The 20,099-nt window shown below is 44.9% G+C and overlaps 1 protein-coding gene across 1 annotated transcript in view; it reads right to left on the bottom strand.

Moving 5' to 3' along the window:
• Window positions 1–6,751, bottom strand: part of LOC310857790 (A disintegrin and metalloproteinase with thrombospondin motifs 20) — a 156,209-nt gene extending 149,458 nt beyond the window's left edge. Inside the window, 3 exon segments of the mRNA XM_083763675.1 lie at window positions 40–217; window positions 5,663–6,078; window positions 6,350–6,751. Of these exon segments, the coding sequence (XP_083619801.1) occupies window positions 40–217; window positions 5,663–6,078; window positions 6,350–6,440 (685 nt within the window). The 5' untranslated portion in view covers window positions 6,441–6,751.
• Between the last annotated feature and the right edge of the window lie 13,348 nt (window positions 6,752–20,099).

Raw genomic sequence — 20,099 nt, 5'->3', positions numbered from 1 at the left:
GTTGTGGGTAGTGTAGTTAGACAGTCTGCTGTCTGTTACCTGAGGCAGCGCATGGCTCTGCGGTGGCATGGCTGGTGGCGGCATGGCTGTTCCTCTTCCGCTCATGTCTGTAGACGAGATGAGGTTTGTTCGGCTCTTCGTCGTACTCCTCCTCCCCCTCGCCGCTCATCAGAGGCTCCATGAAGTACTCCCCGTGTTGTGTGGTGAAGGTCCCGATCTGAAACGAGAGCAAGGTGGGAGGCGGGGTGGGGTTGTCATGAGCGAAGGCCAAGCATGTGCTTGCTTGCTTGCACGTGCAAAGTAAAAAGCATGCAACAACGTCCGACGTGCGGATTATGGCATAGTTTTCATATAAGTAGTGGTTTGTTGTCTCGCTCTGCGATCGCGCCCAATTGCAGCCCTGGGCAGTACTGTTGTGTTCGCATTAGTTCCATGCGTCTGACTAACTTCACCTTTTCTGACAGGTGCACACTGAAAGAACGTGCTGACTCAGAAAGGTCATAAAATACAGAAAGTTCATAAAATATCAATAGAAATGTCAGTGTCAATCAACATGAATGCTTAACCCGCTGGGATCTAGTAGAGAATGGAACCTGAAAAGAATATTATTATTATTAAGTATCATTTCCATTTACTATAAAAACAATTTAAATACCACAAGCTTTAGGCTTTCTCATATAGCGTGCTAGTTGATTGTCCTAAGGCACTTTCTGTTCACAAAGCCAGACTGTAAATGCCAAATGCCAAATGTCATAAGCGGTATCGCACACGCCGTGTTGTGGATGGGCTATTTGCAGTGCACGACACCGTCATACTACACAAGGCTTAAGGTGTGACAGAAAGTCATCTGAAGGGAGGAGTGACATCACTGTACACTGTCAAAGGAATGATAATATTGATGTGGCCGCTGAGTTCCTCGCAAAGCTGCTTAGCCCGCTCAGCCGTGAGGCGCATGAGTGGTGTTTGTATGGTCATTTCATGCGCACACTTTAACAGGATATTGGGGACACTGGAATGTTATCTTTGGACGCAGCTCGATCTCCGCGGCCATCTTCGCGAGTGATGAACGTTTGACAATGGAAAACACACAGATCGGATATGGCCTTTCTTTTCCTCTGCCTCACATTCAAACGGGGCAGGATTAAAGAGAGCTCAAAAGTGCACAGTCCTCATTATACATTATACACAAAGCGCTATAGGCTTCAATTATCTGTTTTCAGTGCTGTACTGTAAAGACTTGACACAGGGTAGGTCCTGAAAGCCTCTGCCCTGCGCACTGTGTCCACTTTAGGGTTGGGAGAGATCCTTTCAATAACTCCCTCTTAACGGTCCCATCCCTTTGACGATAGACCCTTACAGATCTGTCATGGGTCCATTTGGTTCCATTTTGTACACACTCAGAGTTATGGTGGCCCTTGAAATATAAACGCATGAGAACCACTGGTATTGTAATTGTATAGCAGACATGAACTTTGTGAAGTCCACATACCAGCTCTGACAGTGTGATAAACCGGTTTCCAAAAACGCCTTCCAATGTGATGGAAGCAATTCCAGGTTCCTCAATGTTGGATCCGGTTCCCACGGGCTCCGGATCCCAACCCTAACTTCAGCCAGTGCTGTCCTGCTCCTATCACTGCCGGATTGGCAAGTTGTTGCTGCTGCTACTCGGCCATGGACCAGAGTATTAATGGAGTCAAGTTACAACGTGGCACTCTAAGATGGGGGGGGGGTATGTGCTGCCGGGACCATTTGTGTGCACAGCCATGAGCAAATATCTTGTGTGTGCCCCCCCCCCCCCCCCCCCCAACAGGCAACCAGATGAGCACTAGATGTTAGTCCCGGGCTGTATGCAAAAAACCCTCCCTGTTTGGGTGTCCCAGCACCTCGCACTCAGGTGTTTGACTGTCATGTCACAGACTAAACACACTTTCACACTTGGCGGGATTGAAATCGAGTGCCCGCCTTACGTGTGGTGATTCAGTCATTCAGTGAGAGTGTCACGAGACCTCGGGTACATACAGGGACATTGTATTTAACCACTTTCAACATGGTGTCACTCATTTTGGGGCGTGTCATTGTAGGCGAGATTTTTCCCACACAAACAATTCAAAATATTGCTTCTTTTTTTATCCTTTTTTCAAAACAAAATACATTATCCGATCTACAAGCTCACCACAACTCATGTTTTGATGATTTGTGAGCGGTAGATTAGTTATATGCGTGTGACACTGTCATAATACGCAAACAATACAAAGGTTAAGTGGTTAATATTAAACTGCATGTCATTCCCAATTTGTGCTTCACTGATTCTAACAAAATATTACTATAGGCCAATAGATGTTGCATTGCTGCAGCCAATATATAACATGAATATCAGACAGTCTATGACATTGAAACTTGCAGCCATTTAACAGTGTGGGCCAACCTGACAGCAAATTGCATGTGACATTATTTTTTATTATTGCTTATAGTTATAATTATCAAGCACTACTAGTCCACACACACATTTTCACCCACCATCCGTCGGGGCTATGGGACCGAGAAAATGACTACAGAACCCATAGTCTGCGGAGACCACAACTGCAACTGATGGCTGCTAGCCCATGGCAAAAAATGATAATAAACAGTTTAAATTAGGGAAGAGTGAAGAATCTGGATATGCCAAAGGTCAGTACCCATGTGCAAGTTTATTTAATAATAGTAAATAAAACTGGAAGTGACCTTAATCTGTCTTTTTCCACATGTGGCAAAACATAACATTGTAAAACTAGCATCATTGACATGAAATGAATAATGGCAGTGTACATGGCCAAGTGAACTTGCTTGTAACTAAATGTGCGAGCATCCATCCAGTTGCACTACTGTTCTAAAGAGATGAGATCATTCATAGAATACCACTGCTCGGCCGCAATGTTTATGTGTGTATCTGTCTGATGAATTACTATCTATAAACAAACACCTGGTTTACGGTCTTCTCTTTCTAGAGTTTCCATGAGGTGTTCTTACAGGGCCTGAGAAACACAACTTACACAAGTGCTCTGTTTAGTCAATCGAGGGGCCACAGTTCCAGGGTTTCCCAACACTATAGGCCACTAGCAGAGGCTGCTGTTCAGCAGTGGGTGCTGAATATAGAGAGATGTACTACTGATATAATTTTCTCTTTCCCGATACCGATATTGATCCCGATACCCGTAACTTGCATATTGGTCGATACAGAATACTGATCCCAGTGGCTCTTAAAGTGGGGTCCAGGAACTCTCTGGGTTCCTTGAGGAGGTTTCAAATGGACCCTTACAGGTTTGTAACTAAAATAATGTACAAATGGATGGAACCAAATGGACCCGTAACCATTTTTCATGGGAGTCCATGAAATTAAAAAGTTTGAGCCGAAACCACTAACCACTAATCTACTAAATTTAGGAATAAAACAATTATCTAATCCTTTAATACAATTTGTGCAGCTACAATAGTGCAGCTACAAGTTAGTAAAATAATAATTAGTACAGATACAATCGGCATCTTTTCTGATACTGGTATTGGTATCGGAACAACTCTAGTGCTGAACTGGATCTTACGATGGGGAGAGATTCTCATTCTGACGGAGCGAGGTCAACGTCATGCCATGGATGGAATGTCTGTTGGCACACAGCTATTGAGTCAAAGCCCACAAAGACAGTGTGGTGTCCAGCGGCTTGTCGAGTCATCTGCTGTGACGTACTGTACAGTACAGGGGCTGCAGTCAATCTCTCTGAAGCTAAACACAGCATAAAGGTGTCACGGGTCTGATCTTTACACAGATGTACATCACACTTGGCACCGGACTGAAAGAAGAAGGCCCCTTTTTCCTCGACACGTACAGCCGACACGTCATGCACTTCAATTATGTGAGGGGACTGAGAAAGAGAGGGTCCTACGCAAACCACCAGTTCCCACGGTGTAAGTCACAGAGCACTTCCTCCGCGATCGTCACACTGCTGGCAGCAGTTGTCTCACCGACCACAGCATTTCCCAGTCCTCTTTTCTGTCCAACACATGAGCTCTGTGAAAAAGCACAAAGCCCTGCAAGCCACCACCATGTCACCCCCCTCCAAACCCAACCCTGACACCCTGGGGGGACTGCTTTGAGCAAAAACGTCGGACGAAGGAGAACCTGCATTCTCCAGAATGACCCCTTTGTTTTAGGACTTAATCATTCTTTAATGATCTCATCCAAGCAAAATGCGCCCGGCCAATGAGCCCCGGTGATCAGAGAGACAGAGACGGACGCATGACCCGATAGCCTCTGGTGCTGTATCCATTGTCCTGTCATTCTCAATGAGTGGCGATGCGGATAACCAATGGCGATGGCTTGAAAAAGGATACAAATGTGCTTGGATAAGAGTCATACATCAAAGTTCAGCAGAGGGGTAATTATGGGGCTTTATTACTCAGACAACTCCAATTGGCATAAATTAGATCTTGGATGCACGCATGAACACGAAAGAAATGTGATCTTTGGGAGTTATGATAAGCCTCAACAAGAGCACAATTACTGTGGGTATAATCGTGGAAGTGCCAGTGAAAACACGGGGCCAAAACAGTACAGCTGATACGCTTCCCTGCAGCAAATGCTATCCTTGTACCGTGCAAAGTGTGCACATATCTAAAATAAAGGTTATGTCACTGTCACTGATAGGGGATGTTGTAGTGTGACTATGACACAGAGGGTAAACTCAGAGCCTCTCTCTCTCTCTCTCTCTCTCTTTCTCGCCAAAGACCCCCCCCCCCCCCCCCACTAGAATCCACACCAGAATCCGGCTGGCGCGACTGAGGTCAACCCCCTGCCCCTGAACCAGTAACCTTATCTGACCCATGAAGTCATCGCCTTCAAAACGTAGCTGATTCTCTTGAAATGGAGTGAGAGATCTAAACGGCTCGGACACTCATGGCTGTCACAATCTGCATGCTCTAACTAACAGAGGTGTAGAAATCCTTTGCAGTCACTTTTCCTAATACAATCCTATAAGCTCACAGACACCGTCAATGCAACAGACAGGTGGTACAATGAGAATAAAAACTCTTACTTTATCCATCTATCAGCTTCTTAAGGACATTTGCTCATGCTAGCACTGTTGGAGAATTACTCTTTGTTTTAATATGTTTTTATTTCCATTCCATTCCATATTTTAAGTTATGCATGATTGACAGACCCACACTGTTAAATGCAGTTGGCATGACATAGCAGATGGCAACACTCCGACTTGGCGAGTGAAAAGTGCTTGACAGTAAGTTAATAACACGGGCATGACAGCAAATCATTTGGCAGACATTTGAGTCCCTAAACATATATTTTGAAAATCATATGACAGGTTGTCGCATGGCATGGGTCCTAGACCAGTGCAAAATAGCATCACCCCACAAGCAGCGGGATGCTCTTGCTCTCAGTGTGGTCAATGTGGCATCATGTCCTGCAACACTTGCTCTTGTTACACCACCAGTACTCTTCACATACTGGGGGTGGGGGGTGGGGGGCATGCATGTAATCCCAGGGAGAAGATGAAGCAAGGAGACTTCTTGTCAGCAGTGCCTGATAAATGTATATCTAAGTTTAGATGGGGGGTATGCATGCGTCTGTGTGTGTGTGTGTGTGTGTGTGTGTGGGGGGGGGGGGGGGTATACTTACAAGGCCGGTGCACAAACTGAAGACGGCAGGGAATTCGCTCTTGGCGTTGACGTGTCCACGGAAAAAGCAGTGGCGCATACCGCTGATGCCGCCGGAGTCCTGGAAGTCCTGCTGGAAGTGTTGGTGGGCGCCCGCCGTGTCGTTGCTGCCGCTGCCAGGCTTCTCCTCCGCTGCTCCCAAGTGTGTCACTGAGTAGGAGGGGGCGATGAAGACGGAGTCCGCCGTCAGGTTGAGGTGGAAGCGCTCCCCGAACGCGTCGATCCTGTAGTGAGCCCGCAGACCCCTGGAGGAGAGGTCGTCATTTAAACTCCGCCGTCTTCTCTTGTAGTGCAACTTGTGGGGGAACGATTCCCCGAATTCATTCATACGGAGCGGGGTGATGATTTCATAGGATGACAACTGCTTGATGAAACTTTCTAAAAAGTAAAAAAAAGTAAAATGATAAGTGACATAAAAAGGAAAATAAATGTACAACTCTTGACAGAAAGTAACGGTACGGTTAATTCACGCGCCCAATGATTGCAAGTTTTTACCCCAAACACGCAATGGTACAAAACAGCCTGACAGGCATAGCCGCATAGCCACAAACTCACATCATTCATTCTCAACCCCGGGATACACCGTTTCAACATGAGCATGTACACGGGTGATATCCCCCATAATAAAATGGAAAAACAAAAAGAGTACCTTGTTTCGGATGCAATCTGTATTCCAACGTGTTTCGGACAAGTGCTGACAGGTGACATGTTAGTCCAACCAGCCAGATTGCAAACTGCATGATTTCCCTGCGTGAAGCAAACCAATGTAAGGCTCTCCTCTCCAGGCAGCAGTGCACCCTCTCCTCTCCTCTTCTCAGGCGGATCCCCCTCTTCTTCTCCCCGGCTTGTCAGCAGCAACAGGTCGTGGTGGTGGGTTCTGCGGAGGCTCTCTGCAGCAGCACGACTCTTGCAAAGTGCACTGGCCTCATCGCATAACTGAAAAAATTGCATCCAGTGTCCTCTGGTGTAAACAACGCGCTATTTACGATGACATTCCTCACCACCAACACAGAAAACTGCTGTCTAATGTAAAGCGGTTCTATACGGAAAGGAGGGCTCTCTCTCCCCTCAGCCATCCATAGAACAGCTCTTCTTGCACCCAAAGCACTCACACACACTCAGAAGCAACGCCCCCGTCAGGCCGCGGGAGCCAATGGCGAGAGCGCGCAACGACCACCACACTTTCGGGGCAGGCATAAACTGGCTTTTCTCTTCCCCAAATGAGTAAGGCTGGGACCGAGGCTAATAAACTGGAGGATGTTCCCATGAAAATAAGCGATTAGCCAGCATTAATATTTCCCGAAGATCTTCACCTTTCTGGATAAATGTTCTTGGTTTACCCAGAATGGGTTTAACCTCATGTAATAATAATAATATTAATATTAATAATAATGATTATTATTATTATTAATAATAATAATAATAATAATAATAATAATAATAATAATAATAATAATAATAATAATAATAATAATTGTCGTCTAGTAATAAAAGAAATATGTAGGCTATGTGGCCAACAACAAAGAAACAAACTGCAATAAAATGAAATAAACAAAGCCACATTATGATCATCATATTGATATGCAACGCGTGGTTAAAATTGACTAAACCTAACTTCACGGAGGTGATGAAAGAGGCATTGTCAAGTGATTAAAGAAACAAACAGCCCATTGAGACATTCTGCGCACAGAGTCACTGTGAACTATTAAGCGTAAAGTGGTCTTTTCTGGCCATGGTGTGGTCAGCTTCTCGTTAATCATCTGGACACCTAAAGTCTTACACATACTTGATGGACGTTTCAAAGAACTCTCGTTTTTCATCTCCTCCAGCCACAAAATGTCACCGCATTGTGCGTGATTAGATCTGGTGGGCTCACCGGAAACACTCTCGGATCATGGGAAGCGCTTGAAGCATCCAAGACTCCAACTTGGCAAATTGGCAATCATGTATTTTAAAAAGGGCGCATGTTGGCTTTAGGTTAAAAGGCAACTTTCTAAAATAACATAAGATAAATTACAAATATGTCATTTTCCAGTTTATTTTAATGCTCCATTTATGGATCACTCACTCATTACTTGCATCTGCTTGCCTGCTTCAATACATTCAACCATGTCATGTCAACCAATCATGAAGGTTTAGGCTACATCTGTGAGAAATGTTGCAAGATGTCTGAACTTCATCTATACAATAAAATAAAGCAATAATGTCATATCTTGGTCATCTATAGGCCCTCTCCAATCTGGTGTGTCATCCAATAACTTTATTGACTTTGGGCCACCAGGGATAAAATGTATCAATAGGTTGGTGACAGGTGCTTAAGGCTTACATTAAAAAGGGTATCTTTGCTAAACAAAGAAGAGTGAGGGCCCACACACTGGCAGAAACTTGCCAAAAATGTTGCTCTTTCATTAAGTTGACGTTTCATTGTTGTCTGTCCTGGGCCTGTGGCTCAGCAGTCCAACCTTGCCTGGTTGGGCCAGCTTTAACAGCGTGTCGCGGGTTCGGGTCCCAATCCCGACGAATTTTGCTGTGTGTCCTCCCCCATCTCTCTCCCCTTTCCTGTCTCTTACTGTCACGTCAAATAAAGGCAAAAAAAGCCCCCAAAAACATGATCTTTAAAAAAAAGATTGTCTGTCCTAATCTTGCAAACCACTAGACATCACCAATCAGTGCCCTTTATTGTGCACACTGCCAGTATAGGCAAAGAAAGTACTTTTTTGTGTGCATTTTTTTGCTCAGTGCAAAGTGGGAAGTCATTCGGATCAGCAGTTGTCTGTATATATCTATAAATGCACCATGTCCTGTCTGCCTGTCTGTACGTGTGTAATCCTCATAACTCGAGAACCGCTCACCGCCCACCGACTTCAAATTTGACACACGCGTTCCACACCCCCACAGGGGGTGCAGTGCCTGGTGTCGAGTCGGTCAGACCCATAGTTGTCCAGAACCTCCCCAAAAAGGCCTCTGCCCGGGCTCTGGACAGGGCCCCTGCTCAATGTGCCCATGGTCCATACTGTATATGGAGCTGGCCTGTTCTGACATCACACAACTCCATATTTGGGCATGCCTGACACAGAACTCCATACACTGGCCTGTTCTGACATCACAACACTCCATATTTGGGAATGCCTGACATAGAACTCCATAAAGGGACACAGAGAGACACATACAGAAAACCTGCATTTCTTACTTACTGCCCTTTATGCCGACTGGCATGTAGGGCAGCAACAAAGGATCTGCACTTCAGTCTGTTCTGGGCCAGCATCTTTATAGATCCCCAGGTGTCATGCAGGGTCTTCAACTCTCCCTCCACTGTCCTACATCTGTCCATAAATGTCCTACATCTCCATATATGGGCATAAAAGGGATACTGCATTCTGGGTTGTCCAGAACCAGCACAAAATCATTATCCAATTGATCACACCTGATCACCCCCCTACTGTTCCAGTATCTATAAAAATCCACAAATCTCTGTATTTGATGAATGTTTGACTCTGTCTTATATGCCCATATATGGACATCCCTGAATTCATATGATGTAATACTGATGACATAGACAGGCCTCCAAATACTGTGATAATGGGTGCTGCACTAAGCAGCATGTGTTCACTCATAATCCCAGATCCATCCCCCTCCATATTTGGGCATCAACATGAAGCCATTATTTCACCTTTGTTAGACCATGTCTTTTTACTATCTTTTCCCCCTTTATACCAATTCTAAGTTAGTGGTATAATGATGTGGGAGGGTGTTCTCCTCTGATTCACATTGAGTCACCAGCTGTTTCTTTTCACCTGATACTACTGAGGAGTCAAAGGACCCCAATGGAAACACGCCATATAGTGCTTTGTTGGGTGTTTAGTCCTATTAGCAAACTGTAGACCTGTAGACCAACTATAAGGTACGTTTGGTGATCGGCTGGGTAAACACTATTTACTAGGAAAAAAGTAAGGTGGTCGTGGCGGCTTTTTTATGTATGGTACATATACTGTGGTACATATACTGATTTTGAGTGACGTCATGAAGATACATACTTTATCAATGCCAGGGTATAACTTTCAATGGTGACGTAGTAAAGATATGTTTCAGTGTCGGGTGGATTAAAGGTAATGTATCCATGTGTATGTAATCTGAAACCTATATCTTTATTACGCCACCATCGAAAGCCAGTTATACCCCGGCATTGATACATATATCTTCATCAGCTGACCACAATATAGTACTTTTCAACTTTACATAGTTACATACGTTATATATGGAGTTCAGGCATGCCCAAATATGAAGTGTTGTGATGTCAGAACACGCCAGCTCCATATAGGGAGCTTGGGCAGGAATCACAGTTAATTTGTTGGGATTATATGAACAATACATGCTGGCCTTCTTGCCACAGCAACAGATCGTTATGTCTGACAATGTGAAATGTGTTTGGGTTAGGCAGACACCGGTCACACACTGGTTATACACAGGGAGCAATTAAGGATACGGCCGGGTTTACAGTATTTAATTTCTACGTGAAAATCAAGATAGATTCTTGCATCTTGGCCAGGACGCAACAACAACTACAGGGGTCTTGGCTCCAGAATGTGCAACATGCCAAACAGGTGCCAAAGTAACCTGAACCACTCATCCCCTAATTAGCTTTCATCACCCACGGCACATTATGAAGCTCTGACAGAGGATTAACAACAGCCCTGGACAGACTGCCTGCACATATTATTACAGCTATATCCGCATATTCATTAATTCTCCACAGGTGCTATATATGTCCCCAACATTTTAAATTTGCCTCCTTGCCAGATGTGCAGGTCTCCGCACACAAGGGTTATAGACTTCAATCACAATAACCTGGCCGGGTGTCTCCATTTAGTGCAAATTAAAAAAATGCAATATATATATATATTCAAAATAATTTAAATGTCTTTTAAATAAATGTTTAATACTGAAAATAGCAGATCTACAGTCTCACAATAATAATAATAATAATAATAAAACTTTATTTGTATAGCACCTTTCATGACATGAAATGCAGCTCAAAGTGCTTTACAGAACAATGGAGAATAAAAGAAAAGCAAGGCAACGACATTAAAAAACAAGCAGTAAAGCAATACGGTGAGGACATGAATAACAAAAAATTAAAAATAAAAGATCAATTAAAAGCAATGTTGTAGAAGTGGGTCTTGAGCTGAGCTTTAAAAATGTCTACAGAGGCTGCCTGACGAAGGTACAGTGGGAGCTTGTTCCATGCCGACGGCCCATAGAAGCAAAAAGCTGCTTCCCTGTATTTTTTAGTTGCCATTTTTTTAGGCAAAGCGAGCAGGCCAGCAGTGGAAGACCTTAGGGGGCGGTTTGGGACATATTTAGGCAGGCAGTCATGTAGGTAGGAAGGTGCGAGACCATTGAGAGCTTTATAGACAAGTAAAATAATTTTAAAATCAATCCTAAAAACAACCGGAAGCCAGTGCAGTGATGCCAAAACTGGAGTAATATGTTCTCTCATCTTAGTTCTAGTTAAAACTCTGGCTGCTGCATTTTGGACAAGTTGTAATCTGTCAGTTGTTTTCTTAGGCAGTCCTGAAAAAAGTGCATTGCAGTAATCAAGCCGAGAAAAAACAAAGGCGTGGATTAGTGTTTTTGCATCGTCCAAGGACAAATAGGCTCTGATTCGTGCAATATTTCTAAGGTGAAAAAAGGCAATCTTGGTAACATGATTATTGTGTGAATTAAAATTCAATTCAGAATCAATAATAACCCCCAGGTTCTTTACTGTACTGCTACTTTCTACAGTCAGGTTGCCAAGTCTGCTTATTATTGATTCTTTCTGCTCACTAGAACCGATTCTTCTGTCTTTTCCTCATTTAGCTTGAGTAAGTTCTCACTCATCCAACATTTGATGCTAGACAGACAGGTCAACAGCAGGTCTAAAGCACAGGGATCATCTGGAGCCACAGAGAGATATAGTTGGGTATCATCAGCATAGAAATGAAAATTGACTCCGTGATTGGTAATGAGTTCACCCAATGGCAGTATGTACAAGGAGAAAAGCAGAGGGCCAAGAATCGAGCCCTGTGGAATACCAGAACTGATGTCGTGTTTGTCTTAGTCAAACTCGGCTAGGAGAGAACTCGTCGGCTGCAGAAGAGCTAAAAAAAGATCAGAGACAGTCATATTAAAACACAGCAAATAGTGGTCTGATAGCTCAGGCCTTTCAATAGTCCTTTCCACAGTGATGTTCAGCCCTCTAGAAATCACCAGGTCCAGAGTGTGCCCATGTTTATGTGTAGGCCCAACAACATGTTGGATAAACTCAAAGGAGTGCAATAACTCTAAGAAACCCATAGCCACAGCATCTGTAGCATCATCCAGGTGAAGATTAAGATCACCTGAGATAAGAGTTCTGTCATAGTTAGTGGAGCAGATAGATAAAAGTTCTGATATTTCTGTTAGAAATATTGCTTTACTGCATTTTGGCGGGCGATAAATGCTAATCATTGGCATAGAGGATTGACCATGTAGTATAGTGGCCTGGTATTCAAAGGATGTAAAGATGCCAAGGGTCAGAGCCTTGAATTTTAACGTGTCTGAAAAAAATATTGCCAGTCCACCTCCTTTCTTAGCTTCGCGAACAGAGTGAATGAAACTGTAGTTTGCGGGACAGGCTGGCGCTAGGAAAACAGCTCCACCGAGCCAAGCCATGTCTCTGTTAGAAAGATTATATCTAGCTTCTCTTTACAGATTATATCATTTACAGAGGAGGACTTATTTGTTAGTGACCTGATGTTAAACAAGGCAAGGTTAAGCTTGTTATCACATTTTTGGGGGCTGTGATGCCTGAGGTACAGTAACCAAACAGCATTCTCTCTGCAGACCACTCCTTGTGTTGGACACTATTTGAAATAACAGTAGAAATGTTGTGAACCTCAACCTGTGCAGTGATTGAAACACCAGGCTTTCTAGAAGCATGGGGTCCATACTGTACATGTTTGTTGCTGCGCATAATGGACCCTGTTCATATCAGTTATCAATTGTATTTTCTAGGCTATCTGGAGCTGGGCTTGACATATGGGACGCCATCAGTCGGTAACATCGTCTGGTAAGGGGGGTCGACTTTATTCCAATGTTTATCAGGTCCACCATGCCCGGGGTGAATGAGAGGAGATGTATTGGTGAGGGAGTTAGAAATTCTTCCACTCGACTGTCATTGAAGGACCTCTCGGCGGCCTCAGTATCTTCTCCACCAGGGGACGCTGTGACTTCATGCTCTGTGATTTCTTCTCCACCAGGGGACGCTGTGACTTCATGCTCTGTGATTTCTTCTCCACCAGGGGACGCTGTGACTTCATGCTCTGTGATTTCTTCTCCACCAGTGGACGCTGTGGGTTCATGCTCTGTGGTTTTTTCTCCACCGGGGGACGCTGTGACATCATGCTCTGAGATTTCTTCTCCACCAGGGGACGCTGTGACTTCGCACTCTGTGAGTTTTTCTCCACCGGGGGGCGCTGTGACTCCACGCTCTGTGCGTTTTCCTCCACCAGGGGGCGCTGTGACTTCACGCTCTGTGAGTTTTTCTCCTCCAGGGGGCGCTGTGACTCCACGCTTTATGCGTTTTCCTCCACCAGGGGGCGCTGTGACTCCACGCTCTGTGCGTTTTTCTCCACCAGGGGGCGCTGTGACTTCACGCTCTGTGAGTTTTTCTTCTCCAGGGGGCGCTGTGACTCCACGCTTTATGCGTTTTCCTCCACCAGGGGGCGCTGTGACCCCACGCTCTGTGCGTTTTCCTCCACCAGGGGGCGCTGTGACTTCACACTCTGTGAGTTTTCCTCCACCAGGGGGCGCTGTGACTCTACGCTCTGTGTGTTTTCCTCCACCAGGGGGCGCTGTGTTTTCTCCCCCAGGGGGCGCTGAGACCCCACGCTCTGTGCGTTTTCCTCCGCCAGGGGGCGCTGTGACTTCACGCTCTGTGAGTTTTTCTCCACCAGGAGGCGCTGTGTCTCCACCAGGGCGAGTTGTGGGTTCACCATCTGTGACATTCCTTGTTTTTGGCTGCTCGGCAACCATTGCCACAATATTATCTGTTTTGGCTAGGGCGCTATATCTGTCCTTGGAATGCATGTTGTGGGGCAACACGTTTCTGGCCAGTTTGGATAGTTGACAGGGATGATTCATGTTATGAAAGATGTTGGTGAAAAATAATTTAACACCCAACTTGTTTAGGTGTGTTGCGTCTACAAAAAGATGCCTTCTGTCCCAGAAAAAATGGAAATTGTCAATAAAATTGAATGATTTTTGCCCAGGTGATTCTTCTGTGCATGCCGTTGAGAGCCATTCGTTGAATGCAAACAATCTGCTAAAACGCTCACTCCCCGTCATCGGAGGGAGTGGGCCACTTATCCAAACGTCAACATCACCAAGTTCACTCAGAGTGAACAGTAGGGCTTTGAAATCCTTTTTTAGGCTTGCTGATTCTCGTTTTTCCGCATCACGTGCACCGATGTGCAGTATCAGCGTTTTTACCATGGGGTGTGCATCAACAATCTTTTCAATTCTGTCCTCCATATCAGAGACAGTGTCATTGGGAAAGCATATTACTTTAGCCTTTCTCTTTTTGTTGCTTTTAACATATTTTACAGCCTGATCGCAGACAATCAGAAATTCAATCATTTGCTCTCCATTAGCTACCCTGCTCGGAGTGGCGTTAACACAGTTATCTGATGGACCATTAGAGTCAGCAACATTCAGCAGAGGGCTAAATCTATTAGTCAACCGCATATTCTCCCTTTGGGGAGGTGTGAATTTTGATTTGCCTTTTACACTTTTCCACTGCGGGGGGGTGGTTTTGGGTCGGGCTGGGAGCGTAGGCCAGCTGGTCTTATCGGGGCTCTGAGTCCTCCCACTTAGCCGTCCTTTCATGTTATCTCTGTTAGTAATCACTGTACAGATAGTTGATATTGTAGCGGGCGGTGAGATTCTATTGTAGCGGGCGGTGAGATTCTACTCACAGTTTTTCGACCTTTCATGTCCTTTGGCCTTGCGCCGAGAGTACTCCAGACGAATGAGTTATTCTGCGTGTGATTTTCTTACTTTTTTTTTACTCCCAAATTCACTCTTAAGAGGTGTAATTCCGTTCCAGGAAAGCAATCTTTTGAAGCAGCTTCTGAAAGTCCTCTGAGGAGATTGTTGGGGGCATGGCTGGCTATTTGCCAAGTATCCAGAGCTAGTTAGCTATATAGCTAGCTATGTGCCACGTACCCAGTCACAGAAGGTAAAAAAAGGGTATTTTGAAGTAGAACAAAAACAGTCCCATCGGTTTACAAGTATCTAGGATCCACTTGTAGAGATAAAAAAAAAAAAAAAAAAGCAAGGATATCAGTTGAGGAATGCAAGCATAGGTGAGAGCGGCGAAGCGAAGCGTCCTCACTGTACGAGGAGCAGGAGCAATGCATCATGATGTGACGACGTTTGGCCTATAACAGGGTTTCTTAGTAGGTGCCATGGCAAGGAAAAAAGGAAGACAGAGACAAGAACAGCAATAAATAATCACTATAATGATACTGTAGTACTTCTCATGCAGTGTAGGGCAGTGGTTCCCAAACTTTTTCATGTCAAGGACCCCCAAATTGACACTAATTAGCCTGCGGACCCCCATTTGAAAAGCTGGGACCCCCATAAGAGAAGATTTTTACGGCTCTATAGCAGTGATTCTCAACCCGTTTAATTTCAAGGACCCCCAGTTTGACATGCATTAGTCTACGGACCCCCATTTAATGGCATTTCTCTCTCTGGGACCCCAAAGAACTGAACTAATAAGTACGTTGAATACTGGCTTTTTAACAAATGTGTATTTGTAAGTGTACTGGAATGTTTATTCTTATGTTGAGCCAGGAAGACTAGCTGGTTGCTATGGCACCAGCTAATGGGGATCCTTAATAAAAATCAAATCAAAACCCCCAATTTATATTGTAAAATCAATGTTGTTAATTTAACTCAGAGTGGGGTCCATTTGGTTCCATTTGCACGCTGTCAGAGTTACAGACGCATAAGGGTCCATTTGGTTCAAAAATATAATTTAGCTGGGGACCCCATGGAACTCTCTGAAGGACCCCTGGGGGTCCCTGGACCCCACTTTTGGAACCACTGGTGTAGAGAACTGTCACTAAACACCAAGTTAAACCACAGACAATATGTGTCACGGTGGCAGAATGACTGAACCCAAATGCAAAGCAGAGTAGTTTCAAACACTGGTTTATAAATAAAGAAGCAGCTTAGCTTACAAAACAAGGCAGCAAGGCAAGCACAAGCAAACTCAGGGAAGCCAAAAGGCCAAACTTTTCAAAAAGTACAAAGCAAAATCCAAAAAGGCAAAACTAAACAAAACACAAGGCAAAACACAGGAAGTCCAAAAAAATGCAAAAACCTTACAGAACAAGAAATTCCAGGTACAGGAGAATCACAGGAAACATCAAGGTGGACTCGTGGAGCACCGGACAATGGTTTATGTTCTGACAGCGTGAGTGTGGTTTGAGTCCAGTCTGATAGTGAGCAGATTGATTGTGGAAGTGTTCACAGGTTTGTATAGTGGGAATGCATGGCCCTGCTGGGCTGGGGATGGAGGAATAGAGGCTGACAGGGAGACATGGTCTGCAGACCATGACAATATGCACACAGTGCATGGCCATCTTGCCCTTAAGTTAATGGCAGGGTGGCAACTAGCCGCAATTTGCAATTCACCCTTTGTCAAGTCCCGCCTGTGGTTGTGCCCCTCTTCACACCCATATTGGTTGTCGTTTCGTGGTTGGACAAAAATCCTCTCTCTCCAACCACTGCCATTGAAATAACATGTTTTTCAGTTGCTTCATATTGATATTCTGTGCACTCAATTCTTATTTTAAATATGGTGTCAGTAAAAAGGAACATCACAGGTGCAGCATGGTGACTGGGCATATCATGTTTGTTTTTAGTTTCTTCCAAAAAATATGTTTTGGCAAATTAAATATAAACAAGGCGGAACCAGGGTGGAACAAAGGCAGAAAGAGCCTGCTGGTTAGTCAGTCAGGGACCAATCAGAAGGCTGACAAAGGGTGAATTGACAGCCCATACATCCAAACAGAAAAGTCCTATCTGACTGTATTAAACGACGTCAAACTCACCAACGTTGCAGCTGTACTAAAAGCTTGAGTTATCCTCTTTCAAGTTTTCATTTAATAAAAATCCACCATGGACATATGTATATTTATGTTAAGAAATTCAGTGCAGGTGATTATTTATGGAGTATGGAAGGACCACCACATTGATCCGTATTAAGCCGAGGACCCCCATTTGAAAAGACTTTGAGCCAGGGACCCCAGAGAAGATTTTAACATTTGAAAGAGGGAACGCTATATGATATAGAATGTACAGTATACGAATAACGCATTCTCTCATTGCAGGGATAACATCTATCCGTCGGTATACAGTAACAGTGACGATTAAACCGGTTCTCATTTCGTTGGAACCCCCTCAAGACCCCTGAGGGTTCCCCCAAACCCTGCTTTGAGAACCACTGCTTTAATGTGCTTGCCTAAACAGTTTTCTATGACCTCATGACATCAAACGTTTTCTTTCTTGGAATCGTGGAATTTTAGAGCCCCCAAAAAAACCATGTATCACCACCACTGGGGCCAATGACGCCAACTAGACAAAACGCAGCAGGAAGTCATGCCGTTGCTCGCCCCTAATTGTCCACATACTGAGCTCATAGGTTCCCAGATCAGATGACAATGACATTAACAAAAGTGACTTCTTGGAGGCCTACGGGTACCACATGTTAACACGTGTGTAGTCTCACGTCAGGGACTTCTTGATCCTCGTCCTCGCTGTCTGCCCCTGGCCCAGGGTTGACCCTTTAGGGTCAGGGGAAATGTGGTGGAGGTTAAGGTCAGACTGGTGAACCATGTGTGTGGCGTAATACTGATCAGAAAACATTCTCTTGCTCTTTTTCTCCAGCACTGTTGAATTATTAATAGACAAGATCGAGAATGTTTGAGTGTTTGTAAACAAACTGCAGGTGGGTGTGAACGTATACATCACGCTACAGACACAGAGGGTTTGCTCCTCCTGACCTATGGTCAACATGGCTCAGAAACTACAGGTTCCAAGGCTACTTACTTTCAACTCACACATTGGTTTAAGATCATCATAAAAAATCATTAAAAACTGGGCCACCCACCATCTACTAAATATAGTACATACGAAACAATGAGAAATGATGACTACAAAATTACGGCTGGCATGAAAAAAGACTATTACTAATACTTTAAACCATTTGCTTGAAAAAAGTAGTAGTTTTGGGTTTGGTATCATTTGTAAACTCCACTTGACTTGATAGCAGTGAAAGAAAAGCTATTGCCACAGCACACGGCACACCATATGGAATATCATCTCGTTCCGGTATATTCTGGCTCGGGGAGGGGTGCATACAGTACATTTGTTAGACATACTAACAGTCTGACCGCTCCGACGGGCATTAGTCCGACAATACCGTCGCTCCAGACATGCACGGCCGGTTACAACTACCAACCCATGGTGGGTTAAATCTAACCCGTGGCTCCCGACATGCGCGGTAGGTTAAATCTAACCCGTGGCTTCCTGTGAGGTTAGGTTTAGGGTTGGGTTTTGGGTATAGGTGTCGGACTCATGACTGTAGGACTGTTAGTACGTCGGACCAAACATCCCATGAACCCGCTCGGGGGAGACATTAAACCCTTGAGAGTGGATAAAAAAAAAGAAAAAGTCATGATCAATCAAGAAGAAAGCTACAGCGTTGCCACAGTGCCACAGTGTTGTTAAAAGATCACAAAAAAAAAGTATCAAATCAATGTCGAATGTGGACTAAATTATTGACTTATGCGTGGTCTATAGCAGAGATTAATCGACTCACTCAGAAAAGCTGACGCGAGAAGCATCCCTCAATCATCCGACTGCGCTCTGGAACAAAAGGCAGCAATGGGAGCCATTCCCCTGGCATGTATGTCAGGTGATTTATCACCCAGAGGGCCCCGTCTCAGCCCCCATTCCCTCATCCCCCCCCCTCCCCTTCCTCCCTCCACGGCCTGAGCAGAGCTCGGCGGCCTTGAGAGCTCAAACAGCTCGGCAAACTCCTCTCCCTCGCATGGTTCAGTGGGTTTGAACTGGCCCAGTCATAACAGTGATCTATACCTTCTGATGTACGTCAGGGCCTAACCTCCTTTGCTGCAGTGTTGCAACCTGCGTTTTGTCTTTGACGATTGACCTGCATTTGCACGTATGGGATTTCTTTTTTACAGAGAATGCAGCGTGGCTGCAAACTGAGAGAGAGAGCCTACATTGTGTATAGAGTGTAGATCAACCTCTTTCATATCGAGTACCCCATTGATTTGATGTCTATTCTATAATGCTATCATATTTACAGAATGACTCCATTTGGTTTCTAATTATCAGTCATTTAGCTGCGGGACTACCTGGAACCTCCTCACTGACCCCCTGGGGGTTCCCAGACCCTACGTTGGGAACCAGTGGCATAGATTATATGACAATGAATGTACAGTACAGCACCACAAGGGAGCCCTTTTTTCCGTCATGGTACGGCGCGCTAAATGAGTGGCGCATACTTTGAATTCCTCATGTTCTTCATTAATTCTTGGCAATTAATACGCTTGGCGAGTTTAAATCGTCTGGAGGTAAATGAGAAAGGGCAGCAGAGTGTGTGGACCGCGATAGAGGGTTATACTGTGTCATATCGGGAGGTAACGGGAGTTACCATAAGCCCATACATACATAAGCCCCGGCCGCTCAACCCCAACCCAACCCAACCCACCCCTCACCTCCCACCTCGTCATCTCTCACCCTCCACCAACACGGGCCCCCCATGCACCCTCTCCACCTCTGACCATTCAGGTGCTCCTCATGGTGCACTGATCAAGGGGCTCGGCCACCTGAGATCTGTGTTGGCTTGCACCGCAGATTAAGGCCGTCCTGAGGTAGCAGCACCCAACCTCACCCCACCCCACCCCTCTCTCTCTCTCTCTCTCTCTCTCTGCCTCCGGAACAAGCCTCCATAAGCCTCCAGATCCCAAGTGCCCTTGAAAGGCAGTGGTCTGTGAATTTCCTCTTTCCTGCTCAGATTGAGCGCAGTATTGTCTACCATGCGGCAGAGACAGCTTTCACTGTTAACACTCTCTCTCTCTCTCTCTCTCTCTCTCTCAATCCCCCCCCCCTTATCTCACCACATTATCCCAACAATGACTCATCATATTATGGTAAAATAAATGTGGAAACGGCAAACAAACAGATCCACCGTGGCTATAAGGAACTGCACAATAAAAAGGCTTGAGTGTATTTTGCAAGCGTTGTATTGAAAACAGTGATGTTCTCATGGCCCTCGCCGC

Source organism: Protomyctophum parallelum, assembly GCF_964188405.1.
Source record: "Protomyctophum parallelum genome assembly, chromosome: 4".
Lineage (NCBI taxonomy): Eukaryota > Metazoa > Chordata > Actinopteri > Myctophiformes > Myctophidae > Protomyctophum > Protomyctophum parallelum.
Note: the sequence above shows the minus strand (reverse complement) of the source record. Positions and strands in the feature narration are given on the sequence as shown.